The 20252-nt window shown below is 36.9% G+C and overlaps 1 protein-coding gene across 21 annotated transcripts in view; it reads right to left on the bottom strand.

Annotated features, from left to right (window-relative positions):
* Window positions 1-20252, bottom strand: part of CADPS2 (calcium dependent secretion activator 2) — a 535725-nt gene that overhangs the window by 318261 nt on the left and 197212 nt on the right. For all 21 annotated transcript variants that reach the window (XM_032305737.1, XM_032305741.1, XM_032305748.1 and 18 more), the window contains exon 3: window positions 17483-17815. In XM_032305737.1, the coding sequence (XP_032161628.1) occupies window positions 17483-17815 (333 nt within the window). The remainder of the gene's footprint in view (window positions 1-17482; window positions 17816-20252) is intronic.

Genomic DNA, 20252 nt, shown 5'->3' with positions numbered 1-20252 from the left:
GACCTGATGCCGCAGCCTTTGGGTCTGGACTTGCAAATCTCCAACCCTAGACTTTCCTTGCCACATCCCCCACATCCCCCTCACATCACTGGAAACAAGCTCCAAGAGGCCACAGGGATGAGCAAATCCCTTTACAGAAGGGCTCAGGAGGACTCAAAGCCTATGTGGTATTCAACTCTCTTACAGTTACGAAAATTTTAAACAACATAAAGATAACTTTACCACGTTTCACCCAACACCTCCAATTTTATAACTAGTGATATTTTTCCAATGCTTTAAAAACTACAAATATCAAATACTTGAATCATTAAATTTGCTCTTATCTTTAAAAAAAAAAGATAATTTATAAAAAGCACTTTTCACAGCACTGTTTAGCATCATTACCCTCTCTCGTTAATCTATTTTCTAGAACCAGAATAACTGTATTAACATTGTCAATCACTGAAAAAAGGAATTAATAGCTATTTTTCCATTATGACGCCTTCATACGTGCTGACCTCACTCAATTAAGTTCTTCTTTTTCCCACTGAAGAAATTAGTTTTTCCTCTGACTTCACACTCCAATTATGGTATATTTCTTTTCAAACAAATTATATTCTGTCATTTTCTTGTAATACTTATCTTTATTCTTTAGTATGAAAAAGGCAACTAGACTAGGATTTGTTTATAAACAGTGTTTTCCCTGAGATTGTTCATATGCTGGTCTACTGTATTTATATTATCTATAAATCTGGTCATTTACAAATAATATATCATAAGAAGTAACTGGCACAAACCTAACACTGATTCCAAAAGAAGACTTCAACCAACACTTATCATATATTTTCTAGTAGCCAAGAGTTTGAGAGTAGCAAATATATATGAATTTAGCAACAGAACCTAAAACCACTGATCAAAAGCTTTAAGTGTTAAATTAATCTACTTCACCAATAAGTTAATTCTCTATTATTACTTGAACCACAATTTATCATAAAAATAGAGCCTAATTCTACCCTACTGATTATTTCTGCTCTGTTTTCTATGCTGCGTTCCGATCCCTATATTACAAACACACACACAGGTCCTTGGCAGAGTATCTCCAGTTATTTCTCAAAACAATGTTTTGAATCAGTACCTACCAGTGGCCTTTCTCCTGAGTTCCAGCTCTCCAACTGAAGGCAAGGCCTTTCCTTTCAGGCACCCACAAAGCCCTCACATTAAAAGTGAACCTGTTTTTATTTTTTTGTTTTTTTTTTAATCATCCACTCCTCATCATGACTCCCTATTTCTACATATTGTTCTCACTATCCTTGGTCAGTCTACAATCTCAGAGGAGGGAGGGAGGTAAGGAAAAAGAAAGGTGATGAGGAATTAAATGAATAAATGAACATGAATAAAGAGAATGATACCCAAACACCTTTAGTATTCTGGTCCTCCCAAATTTCATTCCATTCTCTTTCCAATCTCTTGGATAATTCCATTATCTGTACAGATCTGTTGTTCAATGTTTACTGAAGATGTTACATTTTCCCAGTCATGCATTTTGCTTGTGTTCCTTCTGCCTGGGACACTCTTCTTACCCTACCTTCACTGTCTCGATCAATCTCCAAATCTGAGATTACTTAACCAATCATTCAATAATAAAACAGGTATCATCTGCTGACCTATCTTTCACAGTTTCCTCTTATTGTTGAACTTCAGACATTTATGACCTCTACTTCAACCTGCAATGTAGGTCCCCTGCCAGCTCAGCCTACCCTATCAAAAGGAGTAAAACAAATCCATCTTGAATGGTGGAATTCACATAACAGGTCTCAATTTTAATGCAAATATAAAGAATAACTATAAGGCTCTTGGACCCTAAAATCCCCTCCAAGCTGATCCACCTTGTATGAGTCAATCTCCCTCATAAAACAAAAACCCCATTTCTCCCTTTTAATGCAAACATAAAGAATAATTATAAGGCTCTTGGACCCTAACATCCCCTCCAAGCTGATCCACCTTGTATGAGTCAATTTCCTCATAAAACAAAAACCTCATTTCTCCCTTTTTCTTGATCACAGAGATGAGGCAACAACACAGTAATAAACTTCTTGTGATTTCATACAATAAAAAGAATGTAATAAGATGAAGTTATTCCCAATGTGTTTCAAGAGAAACACATTGCATATTTGATGTTATGTATGATTAAAGTAACATTATGTCTGCTAGATGCAAAGCATTTTTTAAAAATTCCCTTATATCGATCTAATCTTCCAGATTATATGTATAAAAAAACCTGACACAAATATCAGTTCTGCTATGCTCCTTGTAGAATAATTCTAAGAGTCTTAAAAATGCATTTCCAGAAGGAAGAAGGAACATACTTATCTCAGCATAATAAACCAGCCCACAGCTAACATCAGATTCAATGGTAAAAGGTTAAAGATTTTTCTTGAAGATCAGGAGTAACACAAGAGTGCCCACCCTCAACATTCCTATTCAAGATAATAATAAATGTCCTAGCTAAACAAACTAGGTAAGAAAAAGAAATAAAAGGTATTGGAACTGCAAAGAAGTAAAATGGTATCTGTAGAGAATATGGTTTTACATAAGGAAAATCCTGAAGACTCAACCAAAAGAACTATTAGATTTAATCAATGAATTCAGTAGTTACAGGATACAAAATTAACCTACAAAACTAGTGGCATTTCTGTACACTAACAATGAATTTTCTAAAAAAGAAATAAAATGCATTAACATAGTATCAGAAACAATAAAATACTTGGGCATAAATTTTACTAAGGAGGTGAAAGATCTCTACTCTGAAAACTCTAAGACACAGATAGATAAAAAAAAAATCGAACATATATAAATGGAAAGGTATCCAATGTTCATGGACTGGAAGACCCTATCAAATTCCAATGGTATTTCTTCTTTACAAAAGTAGAAAAAAACACTCCTGAAATTTATACAGAACCATAGAAGACCATAAAAAGCCAAAGCCATCCTGAGAAATAAAAGCAGGGGCCATCACACTTTCTGATTTCAAGATCTACTATAGAGCTGTAGAAATATAGTCATCAAAAATAGTACAGTACTAACAACAACAACAACAACAAAATAGTAAGGTACTGACATAAAAACACAAAGACAAATTGAACAGATTTGAGAACCCAGAAATTTGAGAAACCAAGTACATACAGTCAACTAATATTTAACTAGGGAGCCCAGGATACTCAATGTAAAAAAGAAAACCTCTTTAATAAATGTTGCTGGATAATTAGATATTCACATATAAGACAATGATATCTATCATTGTCATATATCCTATGCCCCTCACAAAATATAACTCAAGATGGATTAAAGACTTAAATAGAAGACCTGAAACCATGAAAATCTTAGAAGAAAACACAGGAATAAAAGCTCCTTGACCTGGGTATCTTGGTAATGATTTTTTTGGACAGGATACCTAAAGCAAAAGCAACAAAATAAAATATAAATAAGTAGAACTAATCACACTAAAAAGCATCTTCTAAGCAAAAGAAACCATCAACAAACTTAAAATCTATGGAATGAAGAAATATTTTCAAACTATACATCTGTTAAGAGGCTAATATACAAAATATATAAAGAATTCATACAAACCAAAAGCAAAAAAAAAAAAAAAAAAAAAACCCAAAAACAACTCCACACAATTAAAAAATGAACAAAGGACCTGAACAGATATTTCTCCAAAGAAGATATATGAAAGGCCAACAGGTACATGAAAAGATGCTTATCGGAAGTCATTAGGGAAATGCAAATTAAATCCACAAAAATAGCACCTTATTCCTGTTAGAATGGCCATCATCAAAACAAGATGTAACAAATGTTGGAACGGATGTAGAGAAAAGGAAACCTGTGGGCACTGTTGGTAGGACTATAAATTGGTGCAGTCACTATGGAAAAAAGTATGGAGGACCATCCAAAAATTAAAAATAGAGCCACCATATGGTCTAGTATTTCTACTTCTGGGAATATATCCAAAGGAAATGAAAACACAAATCTGGAAAGACATCTACGCCTCCCATGTTCATCACAGCATTATTTACAATAGCCAAGATATGGAAACAACCTAAATGTCCATTGATGGATGAATGGATAAAGAAATTGTGGTACACACACACACACCCATAAAAAAGAGGAAATCCTACCATTTACAATGGTATGTATGGACCCTGAAGGTATCATGCTAAGTAAAATAAGGCAAAGGACGATAAATACTGTATGATCTCATTTTTGTGTGTAATCTAAAAAAAAAAAAAAAAGCAAAACCATTTTTTTTCCTAGCTTAAAAAATGAAATTCATAGAAGGAGATCAGACCAGTGGTTACCAAAAGACAGGCAGGAGGAAGTGAGGGAAAATGGGAGAAAGGGAGTCAAAAAGTCCAAACTTTTCCAGTCATAAGACAAATAAGCACTAGGGATACACTGTACAACATAAGGAATATAGCTAACACTGCAAAGAATATATAGAAAAACTGTTAGGGTTCTCATCACAAGGAAAAATATATTTTTTCTTTACTGTATCTGAGAAGATGGAGGCTAGCTAAACCTATGTGGTAATAATTTCACAATGTATGCAAATCAAACCATCATGCTGTACATTTTAAACTTATACAGGGATATAGGTCAATTATTTTTTCAATAAAACTGGGGGGAAAAGTACATTTCCCAAGCCACACTTTCATTTGAATCCTAAAAAGTAGGGAAACGATGAATAAGTTAATTAGATGTAAAATTACCCTACATGAACTGAATTATATTAAATAATGGATCAAAATGTTCAAAAGCAAGAACATAAGAATGTAACCTCAAACATAAAAACCATGGGACTTCAATAGCCTGAAGACAATGCATGCATATTCTCTAAAATGGTAGATGGCAAATTTTATACATTATGAAATCTTTAGTATTTCATTTGACATTAACATTTTCTCTTCTGGACAAAAGTAATGAGCTAATACTTTCAAGCAACTACTTACTAACTATTCACCTCCATAAAATAGTTGAGTACACATTCACATTAATAATTTAAAAATGCTGAAACTGAAAGGGCTTAGGATATTAGAGGGATCCTCTAATCCTAATATCATTAGGATATTAGAGGGATCCTCAGGGATATTGGAGAACTTGGTCAGAGCACATTAGAACTCTAGCTTCATCAGGACTAGTAAGAACGGAATTTATCTTTAAAAACACCCACAAAATTTATTTATTTATTTATTATTTAAAAATTTTTTTCCCAAAGATTTTATTTATTTGACAGAGAGAGAGAAACAGAGCACAAATAAACAGAGTGGCAGGCAGAGTGGAGAGAGAAGCAGCGGAGAGTCCGATGCAGAGCTCGACCCCAAGACCCTGGAATCATGACCTAAGCCAAAGGCACCACTTAACCAACTGAGCCACCCAGGCACCCCAAGAACAAAAAGTATACAGCACTTACTACATGTAAAGACTGTTCAACACATGAATGTAAACCTTGGAGCAATCTTACGGGACAGGTCATAACTTTATCTCACTTTAGTGATGAAAAATCTGAAGCACAGATTGCTTTAAGCAATTTTCCCAGGTCAAGGTCACACAGTTAATAAAGGGCAGGACAGTTTGACTGTAGGAGTCAACTCAAATGCTTCACAGCTTTCTCAATGCCATACACTCAATTTCCATTCTTTCAGTCATTCGATAGGTATCTATAGATACTCATAGATCTGTGAGTTTTTACAATAGGAAACACATTAAATATTATTGTAGAATTAATGATACAAAGATTAAATATCTTATGCACAAGCTATTAAAGTAAAGTAGAAGAATTTATTATATATAAATATAATACAAAGCTGAATAGGATAGGCTTTGGGGTAATGATAAGGAATTGTAGATTCCTCTTTTTTTTTCCTTCTCCTCCAGTATTTAAGGAAAAATACTGGGTGTGGGAGCAGGGAATTTCTTTTGGGTCTTGAAGAACGAAGAATGGGAATTCCAAGTGTAGAGAGTAACAGAAGACAAAAACTAAAACCCAAGAAAATATAGGGAGTGGTTCAGTTCATACAGAACACAGGGAACGCAAAGAATTGCTACACGGGAAAGAACATAAGCAAGGCGGGGGGTGGGGACAGATGGAATACCAACGGCTATGAACTTCATTCTGTAGACAGAGAGGAGCCATCCTTCCTTCTCTTTAAGTTGGGTCATGATGAGAACATGATGGTGCTCCAATAATACTAATCTGGTCACAAAAACATGTAAAGTTGGAAGGGGGAAGCAGTTCAGAGGTTACCGCCATGCTCCATCTGGGAGGTAATAAAATCTTGAGCTATGGCAATGACCATGAACATGAAAGAGATGATGCAGTATTATGGAGAAAGCAGCAGTGCAGATAATTGGCCTGGAAAACACAAAAAGACTGATGGTTAGGAGTCGGAAGGCTGAACACAAACAAAAGGAGAACCACTTTGGGATGAGAAAAAAATAGCATTTTGAACCTACTGTGTCTGAGAAGTTTCAGACTCATCAGTTTGCCCTGAGCTATAGTGAGACAGAATGGAAAGAGGGGAGCTGACCTAAGCAAAAAGGGTAAACTGCAGTGATACTCAACATAAGCAAAGGGAGTTTTGTTTTTTTGTTCTAATCACTGCAGTATTTTTTAGTGGCTCTAACTCAGGGCAACAACCACAGTAGCATCTCATTTTTCAAAATCAGGGTACTGAGCCTATCTCTATTTTTCAAACACTATTATTGCTCTTGGTACCATACCAGGTACAAAATGAGTTCGCAAACCTCTGATGAGGATTCACAGGCTGAAAGACGAGCCTTATTAATCTGGAGATCTTCTTATCAGAATCATGAAAGCACCCGCAAATAGAAAATGACATCATTTTAGACAGTGAACAATGATAAAGGTCTTTCTTTAAGTTTGTCAGATAGCCAGAATCAATCACTGCCACCGACTACACAAGAAAATCTTACTAAGATAATGATCAGTTGGCCCTTCTCTAAAGTGATTAGGGTAAATGGAAATTTTTTATAGTCTAAAGCAAAGAGGATTTGGGATATTATGACCTTGATAATCAGCTCAAAGCATTAAGTATTACTGGGTATTCTTTGGTGAGAATGTGTCAATCTCTTTTCCTCAGCCTTTTGAAACCACTTTTTTTAAAAAGTACATGATAAAAACAGAGAAGCTGGTCTAACCATCTACCAAAAGAAACAGGTGTTAAGTTTTCTGGGCCATACATTTCTAAAAGTTGAAAGATAATAAACGCTTAAGAAAGTCTGATGGTGTGAGCTTGGCACAGAGTAAATGCCCAACGAATTTAATAAAATGATTCAAAGTACTATATAGAAGGTTTTTCTTGAATATACAATATTCTTACTGGTTGATTCCCTAAAGATTTTTCTGTTTATTCTTTTTTCTTACCTCCTTGATTCTACTCTTAACTGACTACAGGACAGTCAAGAATGCTTTCTTCTACCATGACAAATTCAAGGGTCACTGCATTGTCATCTTACCTGACCTCTGAGCAGCATGTGGTGCAAACACTCTCCTTCTTTGACATGTCTTCTCTTGGCTTCCTTGACATTCACTCTGGTCTTCCTCCTACTTCACTGGCTCTGTCTTTTTTACGCAGCCTCTAAATGCTGGTGTCCACAGGACTCTATCTTGGGTCCTCTATCATCTTGAGCTCCAGACTCTCCTAATATGATCTCATCGTGTCTCCTGGCTTCAAATACTAACTTTATCTAAATGATTCCCAAATCTGTATGCCCAAACCTAACCACGCACTTGAATTTCAGATTTACATACCCAACCACCACCTGCCATTTCCACTTGGACATTTAGTACTTCGTTTTCAGCAGGTACAAAAAAGAATTCCCGATTTCTCTCCTACAATTCTCCCTCCAAAAACATTGCTCCTTGAGAAGAGGGAATGCTATATATTGAGAGCGTAAAACAATGCTTGACTAGAATAGGCATTATCTTGAAAGAAAATTCTAATTACAGATGCCCCATCAGACCATGGCTAATGAACGCTGCATCATACAAACATTAACAAATGGAAAGATAGCCATTAAGGCATACTACCTTTTCTAGTAAAAAAAAAAAAAGAAAGAAAGAAAGAATGAAAGAAAGGGAGAGGAATAGGCAGTCTTACTCAAGGTTCTAGTAAACGGTATGTTTTATGCTATAGACCCAAGTGGACTCCCAGTTTCTGCTGAATACCTAGATTCCATCTTTGTCCCTTTCCAGGCAATCAGGAGTTCTACTGTTCTGCCTCATGCCAAAGTTCCCAAGTGTGGGGGGAGCCCAGCAGGATTCTGAAGCACAACACAGGACACAGACCCAAGAGGACATGAAAACAGACTCCTAGGTCAAATCCAGTAGTCCAGGAACTTCACAGGCAGCAGAAAAATAAAACAGGACCATAGCATGGCAAGGAGCAGAGTGTAGAGATGACTTGAATAATTAACACGCAGATCTTCTTCCACTTCTGTTTTAATAATGCTGGGTCAGGCCCAAAAGGTGGCAGGGTATGAAAGATATGCAATCCATTCTTTAGGCACCAGAGAAGGATCTTTCCAGAATCCCAAACTGTTCCTGTCATGTCATTGCTTAGGGACTACCTGTGTTCCCTAGTTCCTAATAAATTCCAAGCTCTTCTGGCTAGCATTTAGGCCCTTAATATTCAAGTCCTAACTCTCAGCCTCATCTCCTGCTACTCTAGCAATACATATGACATACCTTCCGAATAGATTCCAAGCTTTTCACTCTCCTTGCGCCTTTGTAAATGTTATTTTCCACCTGTCTTTTAAATTTCTTTCCATCTTCTAAAATTCAGGAATTTGCGCTTTCTTAGAATCATTAAACTTTCATTAAAGCTCCAAGTGAAAATTAGGTTTTCCACACTGCCAAATCACCTCTTCTTCCTGGACACATGGCTGGATGGTTTCTCAGTCTCCCTACAGTTTGAGGTCACCATGGCATTAAGTCCTCAATGGACCATCAGGCCAGGGGTCCCCAACCAAACCATGCATCTTTATCAACATAATGTAGAAAGAAGGCTTTTAAAAAATAGACAGTGGGTCCCATTTCCACAGACTGTTTCACTTAGTCTGATGTAAAGCCTAGATGTCCCATGGTTTTTAAAGCTCCTTAGGTCATTCTAAAGTGCAGCCAGGGTGAACACCAAAGATATCTGTGCAAACTATCCCCTGTTAAAATAACTGTCCCCCACATGCTCACACCATGCTGTATACCTACCCTCAGTAACATACTGTTGAACTATACCATTACATTTTCTTTATAGGTTGGTCTCCTCAACACACGCAAATACCTTCAAAGAACCAAATCTTGTCATTTTCCCTTGCTGACATTTTTAAATATCTCATTTTTATAGAATATTTTCATGAAAAATCACAGAAAAGATATACTTATTATACTTGAAACAGTATATCCATATGATCTTTCTTCATTAAGAGGAGAGAAGCTCTCTAAGTACTTTAGCAAAAATACTCCCCACCTCCCTGGCCCCAACTAGTACTACTACCAGGATGTCTCATCTCTGAAGATATGTGTTCACTTATTTAAAAAATGGGGTGCCCTGAGTAACTCAGTCAGTTAAACATCTGCCTTCGGCTTATGTCATGATCTCAGAGTTCTGGGACCGAGTCCTCATCTGTTTCTCCCTCTCCTTGCCCCTCTGTGTGCACACGCTTGCTATCTAGTAAATAAATCTTTTAAAAAAAGTTGAAAATTTTTCAAATTTTCCAAAGTTGGAAAAGTTGGAATACCACCTTAGTTTTCATAGGCTAGATCTGGGTAAAGAAAAATCTAAAAATAAATGTAAGGAATGTCTCAAGATATCTTATATTTGTGATCTAGTCTGATTTATAAAAAAGCAAATTTAAACATTGTAGGAGAAATCTTATTTAGGAATATTCTTATGTAGTTCCCTTACATATAGGCTGTAGGTAAAAAGAACAAAAAAAAATGCATAGCCAAATGAAACAAAACTTATGATTTTAAAAACCCTATAATTTGTTTTAATATATTAAAATTGTATTCACAGAAATTTTTAGAGAGGAAATTGATTCAACATTACTAATCAGATATCCAAATTCATTTGAATGAAATCAGTCTTCTAATTTGTATCATGACATATTCATTTAAAAAAGTGAACATGGGGGCACCTGGGTGGCTCAGTCGGTTCAGTGTCTGCCTTAGGCTCAGGTCATGGTCCCAGAGTCCTGGGATCAAGCCCCACAAGGGCTCCCTGCTCCACGGGGTGTCTGCTGCTCCGTCACCCTCTGCCCTCCTCTCTCCCTCTCGTGGTAGGTCTCAAATAAATAATTCTTCTTTTAAAGTAAACATTTAGGGCACCTGGGTACTCAGATGGTTAAGCATCTGCCTTTGGTTCAGGTCTTGATCTCAGCCTCCTGGGACTGAGCCCTGAGTAGGCCTCCCTGCTCAGTGGGGAGTCGGCTTCCCCCTCCCTCAACCCCCGCCACTATTAGTGCTCTCCCACGTGTACGATCTCAAATAAAATCTTAAAAAGTGAACAGGTATATAAATATTATGGCCATTCCAATTATTAATTCCAGAATTTAAAAAATCAGGTACGATAAAATTTACTCATTCTTGAGGTCTGAAGTGTCTTCTTGCTGTATCCTAAAACATAACTGCCATTTCATGACATTTATTCAAATATTTTCCTCAAGCATTTTGAGCTAGAAAATTACCTAGATTTGAAAAATATAACCTTCTAATTGTCATTTCTACAGCTTTATTTTCTTATTTTGAAAATGATTTTTGTTATCAAATTTAACTGCTTCTGTAGTGTGTGCTTTATTTCTGCCAAAGTAGACAACATATATATATATATATATATATATATATATATAAATTTTTTTTAAAGATTTTATTTATTTATTTGACAGAGATCACAAGTAGGCAGGGAGGCAGGTAGAGAGAGGAAGGGAAGCAGGCTCCCTGCTGAGCAGAGAGTCTGATGTAGGGCTTGATCCCAGGACCCCAAGATCATGACCTGAGCCAAAGGCAGAGGCTTTAACCCACTGAGCCACCCAGGCGTCCCGACAAGTTATATTAAATAAAAAGTATTATCAAATCACGTGCTACTAGTTGAGAAAAAAAGAGGTGAAAGGTAGATAGTCATTTCCCCTGAGCATTCATATTTCTATTTTCCTTTGACTTCCTGAATGCAGATCTTCCAAAGGAAGACTGACAGTGAGAGGGGCAAGAAACACAGCAGCTGCCTAGATTTGCTGATTTTCTTAAAACTCGTAAACCCAAAGTACTTAAACTCCAAGGCTAAAATTCCTAGAGAAAGGGTATCATAAACTTACATTTAAAAAAATTTTTTTATTTAAGAGTGTGAGCGAGCTGCCCATGCAGTTGTGGGGGGGGGAACAGAGGGAAAGGGAGAACCAGACTCCCACCCCCACTCTGAGCAGGGAGTCTGATGCAGGGCTTCATCCCAGGACCCTGAGATCATGACCCGAGCCAAAGGTAGACACTTAACAGACTGAGCCACCTAGGTGCCCCCTGAACACTACATTTTAACTGTTTGTGAATTATCCTTGCTTATCCCTTAAAATATCCAACAGTTCTGTAGCATCACTCGGAGTTCTTGCAGTCTTCAGCGAAGATAAGAAATTTGGGTGGAGGGATATTTAGAGGAAGATTTCAGTTAACTTTGTTTTGACCCTTGGGTGAATATGGATGGATCACTTTCTTCGGTGAATGGAATGGGATTATGAAAGATTAATGAAGGTAGCCTTGGGCAGAAAAGATGAGGATTCAGATAGCTGTCAAATTCAGTTACTAATTCTCTTAAAATAATCTTAATAACCTATTTTTGTTCAAAGGCAGCTGATAACTAGGACCATGTAAGTAGCAGCATTTTATAAGCAATAGGTGAAAAAAATTTTAACTTAAGATTATATAATACAGGGGTACCTGGGTGGCTCAGTAGGTTAAGTCTCTGCCTTTGGCTCAGGCCATGATCTGGGGGTCCTGGAATCAAGCCCCGCATCAGGCTCTCTGCTAGGTGGGGAGCCTGCTTCCCTGCTCCCCACCTGCCTCTCTGCCTACTTGTGATCTTTCTCTTTCAAATAAATAAATAAAACCTTAAAAACAAAAGATTATAAATACAAACCTTTAATATCAACTAACTTTGTTTCTTTAAAGGTATAACTATATTGACTTGAAATTTACCACATTTCCTTAAAATGATTCTGAAATTAAACTTTTCACTAACAGATTGCTTTTCCTTCAGTTTCTGTTACTCTATGTCTGGTCTGATTCAAGTAAATAATGGCTAGCAATTTCAGATTCTTATATTGTTATGTTGCTCATCTTAGAATGAGCTCCTTCCTTTTTTACCTAGTATTTTGTTCTGTAAATCTGCAACAATACAAACACATTACTCTCCAACCAAAGAATCTGAAGTGTGACAGGTAAGTTTTGCTACCACAATAGCTAATCTATGAAATATGAATGAGATTGTTCTCATTCTTTGTTTTTAGTAACATGTAGTAAGTTTTCTTTCAATAATCCCAGTTTTATAATTTAATTGTGATATCTTCTACACTCATGTTTTACTTTTATGCCTTAATTTTGATAATGACAAAGTTCCTGGCTCCAATCAAAAGGAACGTAACCACCTATGCTTTTTTAAACGACAGCTTCCTGTTTTTCCATTCCTGATGCTGATCCTACAGTTCCAGGACAAGAGTTATGACCACATGAAGCTCTTGTTGCCATCAGGCTGCAGCTCTGGCATTGCTCCCTTCACATTCCAGTTCTTCCTTAAGTAACAGGGACTCTGGCTGTTGCCATCCTGCACATCTTAGCAGAACAGCTCTCTGGGCAGATCTTCTGACCCTGAAGCGAGCACACATCTATGAGGTTTCCTAGGGGACCACTACCAGCAAAAAACAAGGGACGAGCTAAGGGTAAGCAAATATAGAAGAGTTATCAAATTTTAGTTAGTAAGTCTCAAAGTCTTTTTGAGATGTCAGGAAAGTGGAGTAAATTTCACCAACCTATAGCTGGAGCCAGGTCCCAACAGCTCAGCTAGCTTTAAAGTCCTTTCTCTAGTCCCCCAACCTCTGCTCCACTATTCCTCTTCTTGAACTATTTCTTTCCTGTAAAGCACAGCCTATTGTCTGTGTTTTCTATCATCTTTTCTTTTGAGACCTCTGTTGAAAGACAATGGAAGAACAAATAAGATACATACGCCCTTGAGAAGGAAAAAAGAATCTCAGTTGTTTTCATCCATTTTCATTATTTCATTGATTTCATAAAATGATTGTTATGCCAAAATAAAGCTGTTCCTTTATTTATTTGAGGATTTTTCTATTTTTTTTCAAGCCTATCAAAGAAATAATGCTTAGAGCTTTTCAAATCTCAGAACCAAAGTAATTGTTTTGAACTCAGACCAGTAAAGAGATTGGAAATTATCACTCCCATTCTTAAAATAAAGTGCTACACCAACTGAAAAGCAATGACTTTTCTTGGACTTGTCAGAGAACTAAGGTTGCAGGGTAAACTACTAATCCAACACCTGGAGACACAATCAAAACCAGAGAGCTGAATACCAAAAGCAGAAACCAGGGGAGGTCATAAAGAGTTGAACTACTTACTTGACGAGTAATTTGGACAAATTACTAGAAGCTGAGGGCAGAGAGTGAGAAACTCCTGGGGCTGCAATCAGAAGGGGACTCCCACTTCCTACAGTAATTCCACCAAGTTCTCGTTGTCGGGATCTAAGACTTAGCAGGAAGAGGGGAAGAAAAGCCAGTGTTAAACCTCCCACATTTTTCTACCTGACTTTGCAAAACGGAAACACTGAATAACTGTCCCAGCTGAAGAGAGAGAGGTCTGCCGTCTTTGGCGACCTTCTGATCTCTTCTACTGGGAAAAATAACACCTAAGTGAAGAGGAGGCACAACTTCAAGGAAATGGACTGGGGATGCTTTAAGCAAGGAAGGGAATAAGGCACATGGTGAGGAGGGAAGCCATGTTTCTAGACAAGGGACAGAAACACTTGTGAAGGCTACTGCCCCAAGACATAGGCCTACTAAAAATCCGAGATGCAGTCAGACTGTAGAACAGTCCCTACTCCCCAACACTCTACATCAAAACACCAACACAGCTCCAGTGTAGCAGCAGAGGGGCTGTAAGAGAGACTCGTTCTAGATGAATACTTGTGAAAGCCCAGAGTCAAAAGACAAGGACATTAGAAAAATCTGAAGCTTCTTGTGCCTGCTAACATTACAATAAACACAGCCTACCTTCCAGTCAGATCAATGTAAATCCTCACACTAAAGGCAAATATATCTGATACAACAGGCCTGCCTTTCAAAAAAAAAAAAACTTACAAAACACACCAAAAGAGAAAAAGAAACACAGATTGGAGAGACAAAGCAAGCATCCCAATGGGATTTAGTGGTGACAGAGATGGTATAGGTATTAAAAAAAAAAGAGAAAAAAGAGTTTAAATAGCTTATATTAATAAATTAAGGGCTCTAATAGAAATATATTCATCAATATTTAACTGTACAAGTTAGTTATTGTTTTGTTAAAAATACAAAGTCCCTGTTGCACTTACCTTTTAAAACAGAAGATTGTGGTTTTATAGTCATCCTCCATTGTGATCAAATAACTACCTGGTTTAATAACAGTGAAAATAATTATGATGAATGCAAGAACAGATGGGTAATGTAAACAAGGAGAAGGGAAGTCTAAGAAAGACTCAAAGGGAAAGGCTAGGTCAGTAACACTAGCATAAATGAACAGAGCCTTTGATGGGCTCACCAGCAGACCTGAGGATTTTGAGGAAGAGTTGGCGAACTTGAAGAAAGGTCAACATCAACTTCCCAATCTCAAATGCAAGGAGAAAAAAAAAACTTAAAAAAAAAAAAATAATCCCATAACTGTGGAATGATACCAAGTAGGGGTGACATAAACATAATTGGACTATCAGAAGGAGGTAAGAATGAGACAGAAGGAAAACCTGAAGTAATCACAGCCGAGAATTTTCCAAACTGAATGACAGACATCAACCCACAGATCCAGGAAGCTTAGAGAATGCTAAGCAAGAGGATCATAAAGCCTATCCCTAGGCATATCATTTTCAAACTCAGGAAAGTAAGATAAGAAGGAAATACTGAAGTCAGAACACAAAGGCATCAGACTTCTCACCAGAAAGCATGCAAGCAAGAACAGCCTGAATTGAAACCTTCAGAGTGTTGAAAGAAAAAGAAAAAAGCTAACTGATAATCTTATATCCAGTGAAAAACTGAGGAACTCCTCACCAGTTGTCCTGCCTTGCAAGAGGTGTTAAAGAAGGTTTTCAGAAAGATTAGGAAAATGACATCCAGTCAGAAATGTGGGTCTACATAAAGAGTGTCAGGAGAAGAAATGAAGATAAAATATAAGAGTTTTTATTTTTCTAGTTTTCTTATTCTTAATATCGAAAAATTAACTATTTAAAGCAATAGTAGTAACAGTATACTAGACAAAAACTTCAGGGAAATGAAGGATAGAAATATCAGTGAAACAAATGACAGATGTCACCAGGGATGGGAGGGAGGGATTGGGAATTCTCTTATGGGACAGCTGTATTACACGTGAAGACTTTTAGTGTTATTTGAATATGGAGTTGAATATTTTAAAATGTAGACTGTAATCCCTAGAGCCACCACTAGACAACCCCTAAATAAGTTTAAAAAAACAACAAAACAGTAGTACATCAAAGGAAAATCCCATAAAATTGAATCACATAAAATACTCATTTCAAATGAGAGAAGGCTGAGAATAAATGCAAAAAAGTGACAACACTTACTAAGACTGTAGAACTTCAGCCAGCTATATCACTTTAAATACAAATAATCTACACATAGTCATTAAAAGACAGAGGATGGCCAACTGATTAAAAAGAAAAAAACAAGAGGCAATCTGATGCTGTCTACAAAAACCTCCCTTTAAACATAAGGAATTAGATAGGTTAACAGTAAACAGAGAAAGACACCAGGCTAACTGATCAAAAGAAAGACTGAATAGCCATATTAGTTTAAGACAAAGCAACTTCAGGAAAAACAAAATTATCAGGGATAAAGAGGGATTATTATATCATGATAAAGGAGTTAATTACATAAAAAGACAGAAGACTATTTCAATTATTAAAAAAAACCTGATAGGTTCACTGATCAGATGTTATGACCCTGTAACACTCAGTATACGTTTCAATGCATTTGTAATAACTCATTTTAGAGATCCATCTGCTCTACTAGACTTTAACATATGGAGATATAGAGAACAAATATCTTCATTTGCTCAGCTTGGTTTCCCCAACACCCAGCAAGTCAAAAACTTGAATAAATACTCAATAAATACCAAATGTGTGAATCTGAATTTCACTAAGTTATGTTCATCAATATTTAACTGTAGAAGTGAGTTACTATTTCATTAAAAATAGAAAGTCCCTGTTGCATTTATCTTTAAAACAGAAGACTCTGGTTTTATAGTCATCCTCCATTATGATCAAATAACTACCTGGTTTAATAATAGTGAAAATAATTATGATGAATGCATGAATTGTTCACAGGGTTAAGATGCTACATTGCTTTACTATTAATTGTCAATTTATTCACTTGAAGGATTCACAAGTTAGTAATGCAAAGCAAATGATACACATAGAATGCTGAAATTGAAATTTGTGAAAAGATTAAAAATACATGTAAATTATGTACATTATAGAAGTATAAGTCTAATGAATGCATGAATTTTTAAATGCCTGAATTATGTCTATTTAAATTGTATATTAGGGCATAGTTTAATAATTTATACCACTAAAATAAACAAAATGCAAATATGAAATGAATGCATTATTAGATAAATCATGGGGCCCAAGGATGAAAGATGTGGAATATGGTGTTTTATTCAATTTGTCCTATGTATGATTAGAGTAACAACTGAAGAGAAAAAATACTTTTTATTTGGTCATCTCTAAATTTCACAGTTCTGCAACATCTTTGTTTCTATCCTGTTGGGTTAAAGAAATTCTGAAGTTTCAATTACTTCCTCAGAACTTGGAAGACCAGCTTACCTTTAATAAAAAAATTATTTTGCACTCAGGAATAGCTGTTTATTATAAACTGCTGAACTTTTTTAGATAACAGAGGATCTTTATTTTATTATTAATGTACCAAACAGGTGAAAATCTGAGGTCCTAACATAGGACATATGGGAATGGTTATTTACAGATAGAATGTACTTCTCCCTCTATTAAATAATTCTTTCAAAGTTTCTTTCAAATACCACGACTCAATTTATTAAAATTTATTTTCACTCAACTTTTCAGGCAAAGTGATTATAAAACATACATTTTCATAGGCTTGTAAATATTTGATATTCATTCTGAGCCAGGTGGCGGAATGGGAAATATGGACCACTTACCTGACATGCATTATAAAGGAGTTGGTGTTCTAATTTTTTAATACCCAGAATCTGCTGAAACATCTCATAGAGTTGTTCCTTGCTCAGAATAAGTTCAGACACAGCACTTAGGGCCATTCTACTGGACTGTTTGCACATGTCCTCTTCACCTCTGTAAATGGCATCATATTTGGCTATCCATGAACTGAGCACTGTCTCTTTGCTCAAGCCATCAATTTCTGGCAGACTCCGCACACGCTTTTCTATGTTTTTCTTAAACACCTCTCTGAAGTCATTAGCAGAACATCCTCCACTCTGAACCATTCTGGCCACTCGATCACTCTTCAGAAAAACCTGGAAGACACACACAAAACAAAAACCCCATTTACAATTAGGCAGGAATAGTAACACTCCTTGTTTTTAGCAATCCAGCCAGAATTATGACACCAAATGTTCTACAATGATTCAAAATGTTTTATAACACATGGTAACTGGTGACATAAGAAGGACCCAAATCTTCTAAAAATGATGAAATGTTTATAAAAGGCAGTAATGAAAGCCAGGAAACCATAAGATGAGCCAACTCAAACTACATGTGCCCCCACCTGAAGGTCATGGGCATCTCTGCAACTGAATCCTTTCAGAGTTAAGAAAGTAATTGGAGATGTAAACTCAACTTCTTTATCTGTACTTGAGAGTTCTGGCTAGTTTTTCAGCAGGGAGGGGCTTCCCGATTCTTTGAGTGAGGATCTGAAGGCCAATATCCTGGTATCCAAGTCAGTACCCAACACGTATACCTTAATCAAACCTGCTCCACGGCTGGGAGATCACGGTGCAACCATCCCCATCCCTGACTTCACCAGTTCCCTTTCTTCTTGCACATGTCTCAGAGTTGGTAAGAGTGGATGACAGAAAGGCAAAATCTTTAACAAGTATCTAGATGTTCCCTAATACTAGGTAATAACATACAAAGACAAGCACAGAGAAGGGGGTTCAGAAATGGATAGGAAGAGATGGGAATTAAGTCTTACTGTGCAAAACATTAGAGTTGGTCTTAAACCTCTTCTTTCTTCTAAGCTGTAGACCCAAATATCAACAAATATCAGTCAAGATTCATTAAATATCTATTCCATCAATAGTCCTAAAAATCCTCTGTGTAGCAGGTAAGATGGCTTTTATTCCTTTTCTTTCCTATAATGACCAAAAAAAAAAAAAAAAAAAAACCTCTTCCAGAAGAGCCTGTAAGATTATTCAGTGCAGACCCGTGAGTTCTGTTAAGTTTATGAAGAAAAAAAAAAAAAAATCAATGTCAACTTTTACCCTAAGAACTGACTTGAAATAATGGTACTCTAAGTTAGGACCCCACTACTTGGACTAGACTATTATCATGTCTGTCTGGCATGTGGTTAAGCAGCACGCATGGTCTGTAGAAAGTGGTCTCACTGACCATCACCTGACCCCACACCTTCCCCCAATGTTTGATTTCTCCCCTTTTAGTGTCCTTCATACAAAATGTTGTTTCCTCTCTTTGCTCAATAGCCAGAGGACTCCTGACTTCTGAACATTTTAGCGAATATACTGAAATACGTGTTGTAAATTCTACATTAGGCAAACACTGAACACATACAGTGTTTCCGTTCTCTTTATCAGTTGTGCCTCAGTCACTATAGAAAAGACTGATTTTCTATTTCTAAGCTGAAACTAATTCTTAAGAGACAGGTATAAGAACAATGCCTTTACTTCATGCAGATCAATGAAAATAAAGGTAATCAATAATGTACTTTTGCCAAGAATACCGTTAACTACTTTGGGACACATCAGGGTGCCTTCATCTCCTTTGTCATCCTCTTCTAATTGCACAACTCTCACTGGGTACTAGAATTCAAGATAAATTTTATATATACCTATTTTTTTCCTAATTCCTATAAGACCCTTATATTTTAAATGGGAACCTATGGAAGCTGAGGAATCAAAGTCGTCAACTTACCACTTTTATGTGCTACTTTTCCTAGTACCCTGCCTGTGTCAGTTAGTACAACTTTGCAAACTGTTGGAGGGACCCTGGAGGACAAAGGGCTCTCTTCTTACACCTGGAAGCATGGCACAAATGTGTGGACAGCTTCTCCCAGCCCGACGGTGGCTTCCTAGTACACCACTCCCACTGGCAGACCCCCAGCAAGTTCTACTGTGAGGCACCCCAGAAGCCAGACTCCCCAGGACTGCAGTCAGACTCTCTGCCACACAGTAGGACATGCCACATCTTCTCCAATGAGGTCTGGTCCTCAGACTTCGAGATGTGGGGAGCAGGACCCTCTGCCTCGGGCTCCCTGCTCATGGGAAGCCCGCTTCTCCCTCTTCCCCTGCTTGTGTTCCCTCCTCTCTTGCTAGCTCTCTCTCTGTGTGTCAAATAAATAACATCTTTTAAAAAAAAATTTGGTAATTGCGTATGAAGCTGGAACACCAAGGCAGGTTTAATTTGCAATATAAATACCTTAATGCTGGCTTCGGAAAAGCTTTTAATTACTTGGTATCTAATACTCTGAGTTGCCAGGGATTTTTATTTTTTCTCAACTTCCGCCTAACTCAGGGCTCAATTCTACCAAGTAACCCAACAATGTTTTTTGAAGCAAGGATAATAAGACTTTGTAGAGTCTTAATTCCCCTATAAAACCATACCTAGACCATACTAAGGCAGTCAAATTACATGTTATTTATGGATACTTAGGCAGTCATCTTGTGTCAGGCCTTTTGCTAAGTACTGAAGGGACAGAAGAATGAATGGGCCAGAGAA

The sequence above is a fragment of the Mustela erminea genome, chromosome 11, assembly GCF_009829155.1.
Source record: "Mustela erminea isolate mMusErm1 chromosome 11, mMusErm1.Pri, whole genome shotgun sequence".
NCBI lineage: Eukaryota > Metazoa > Chordata > Mammalia > Carnivora > Mustelidae > Mustela > Mustela erminea.
The sequence above is the reverse complement of the archived record's forward strand: the minus strand, read 5'-3'. Positions and strand labels throughout refer to the sequence as shown.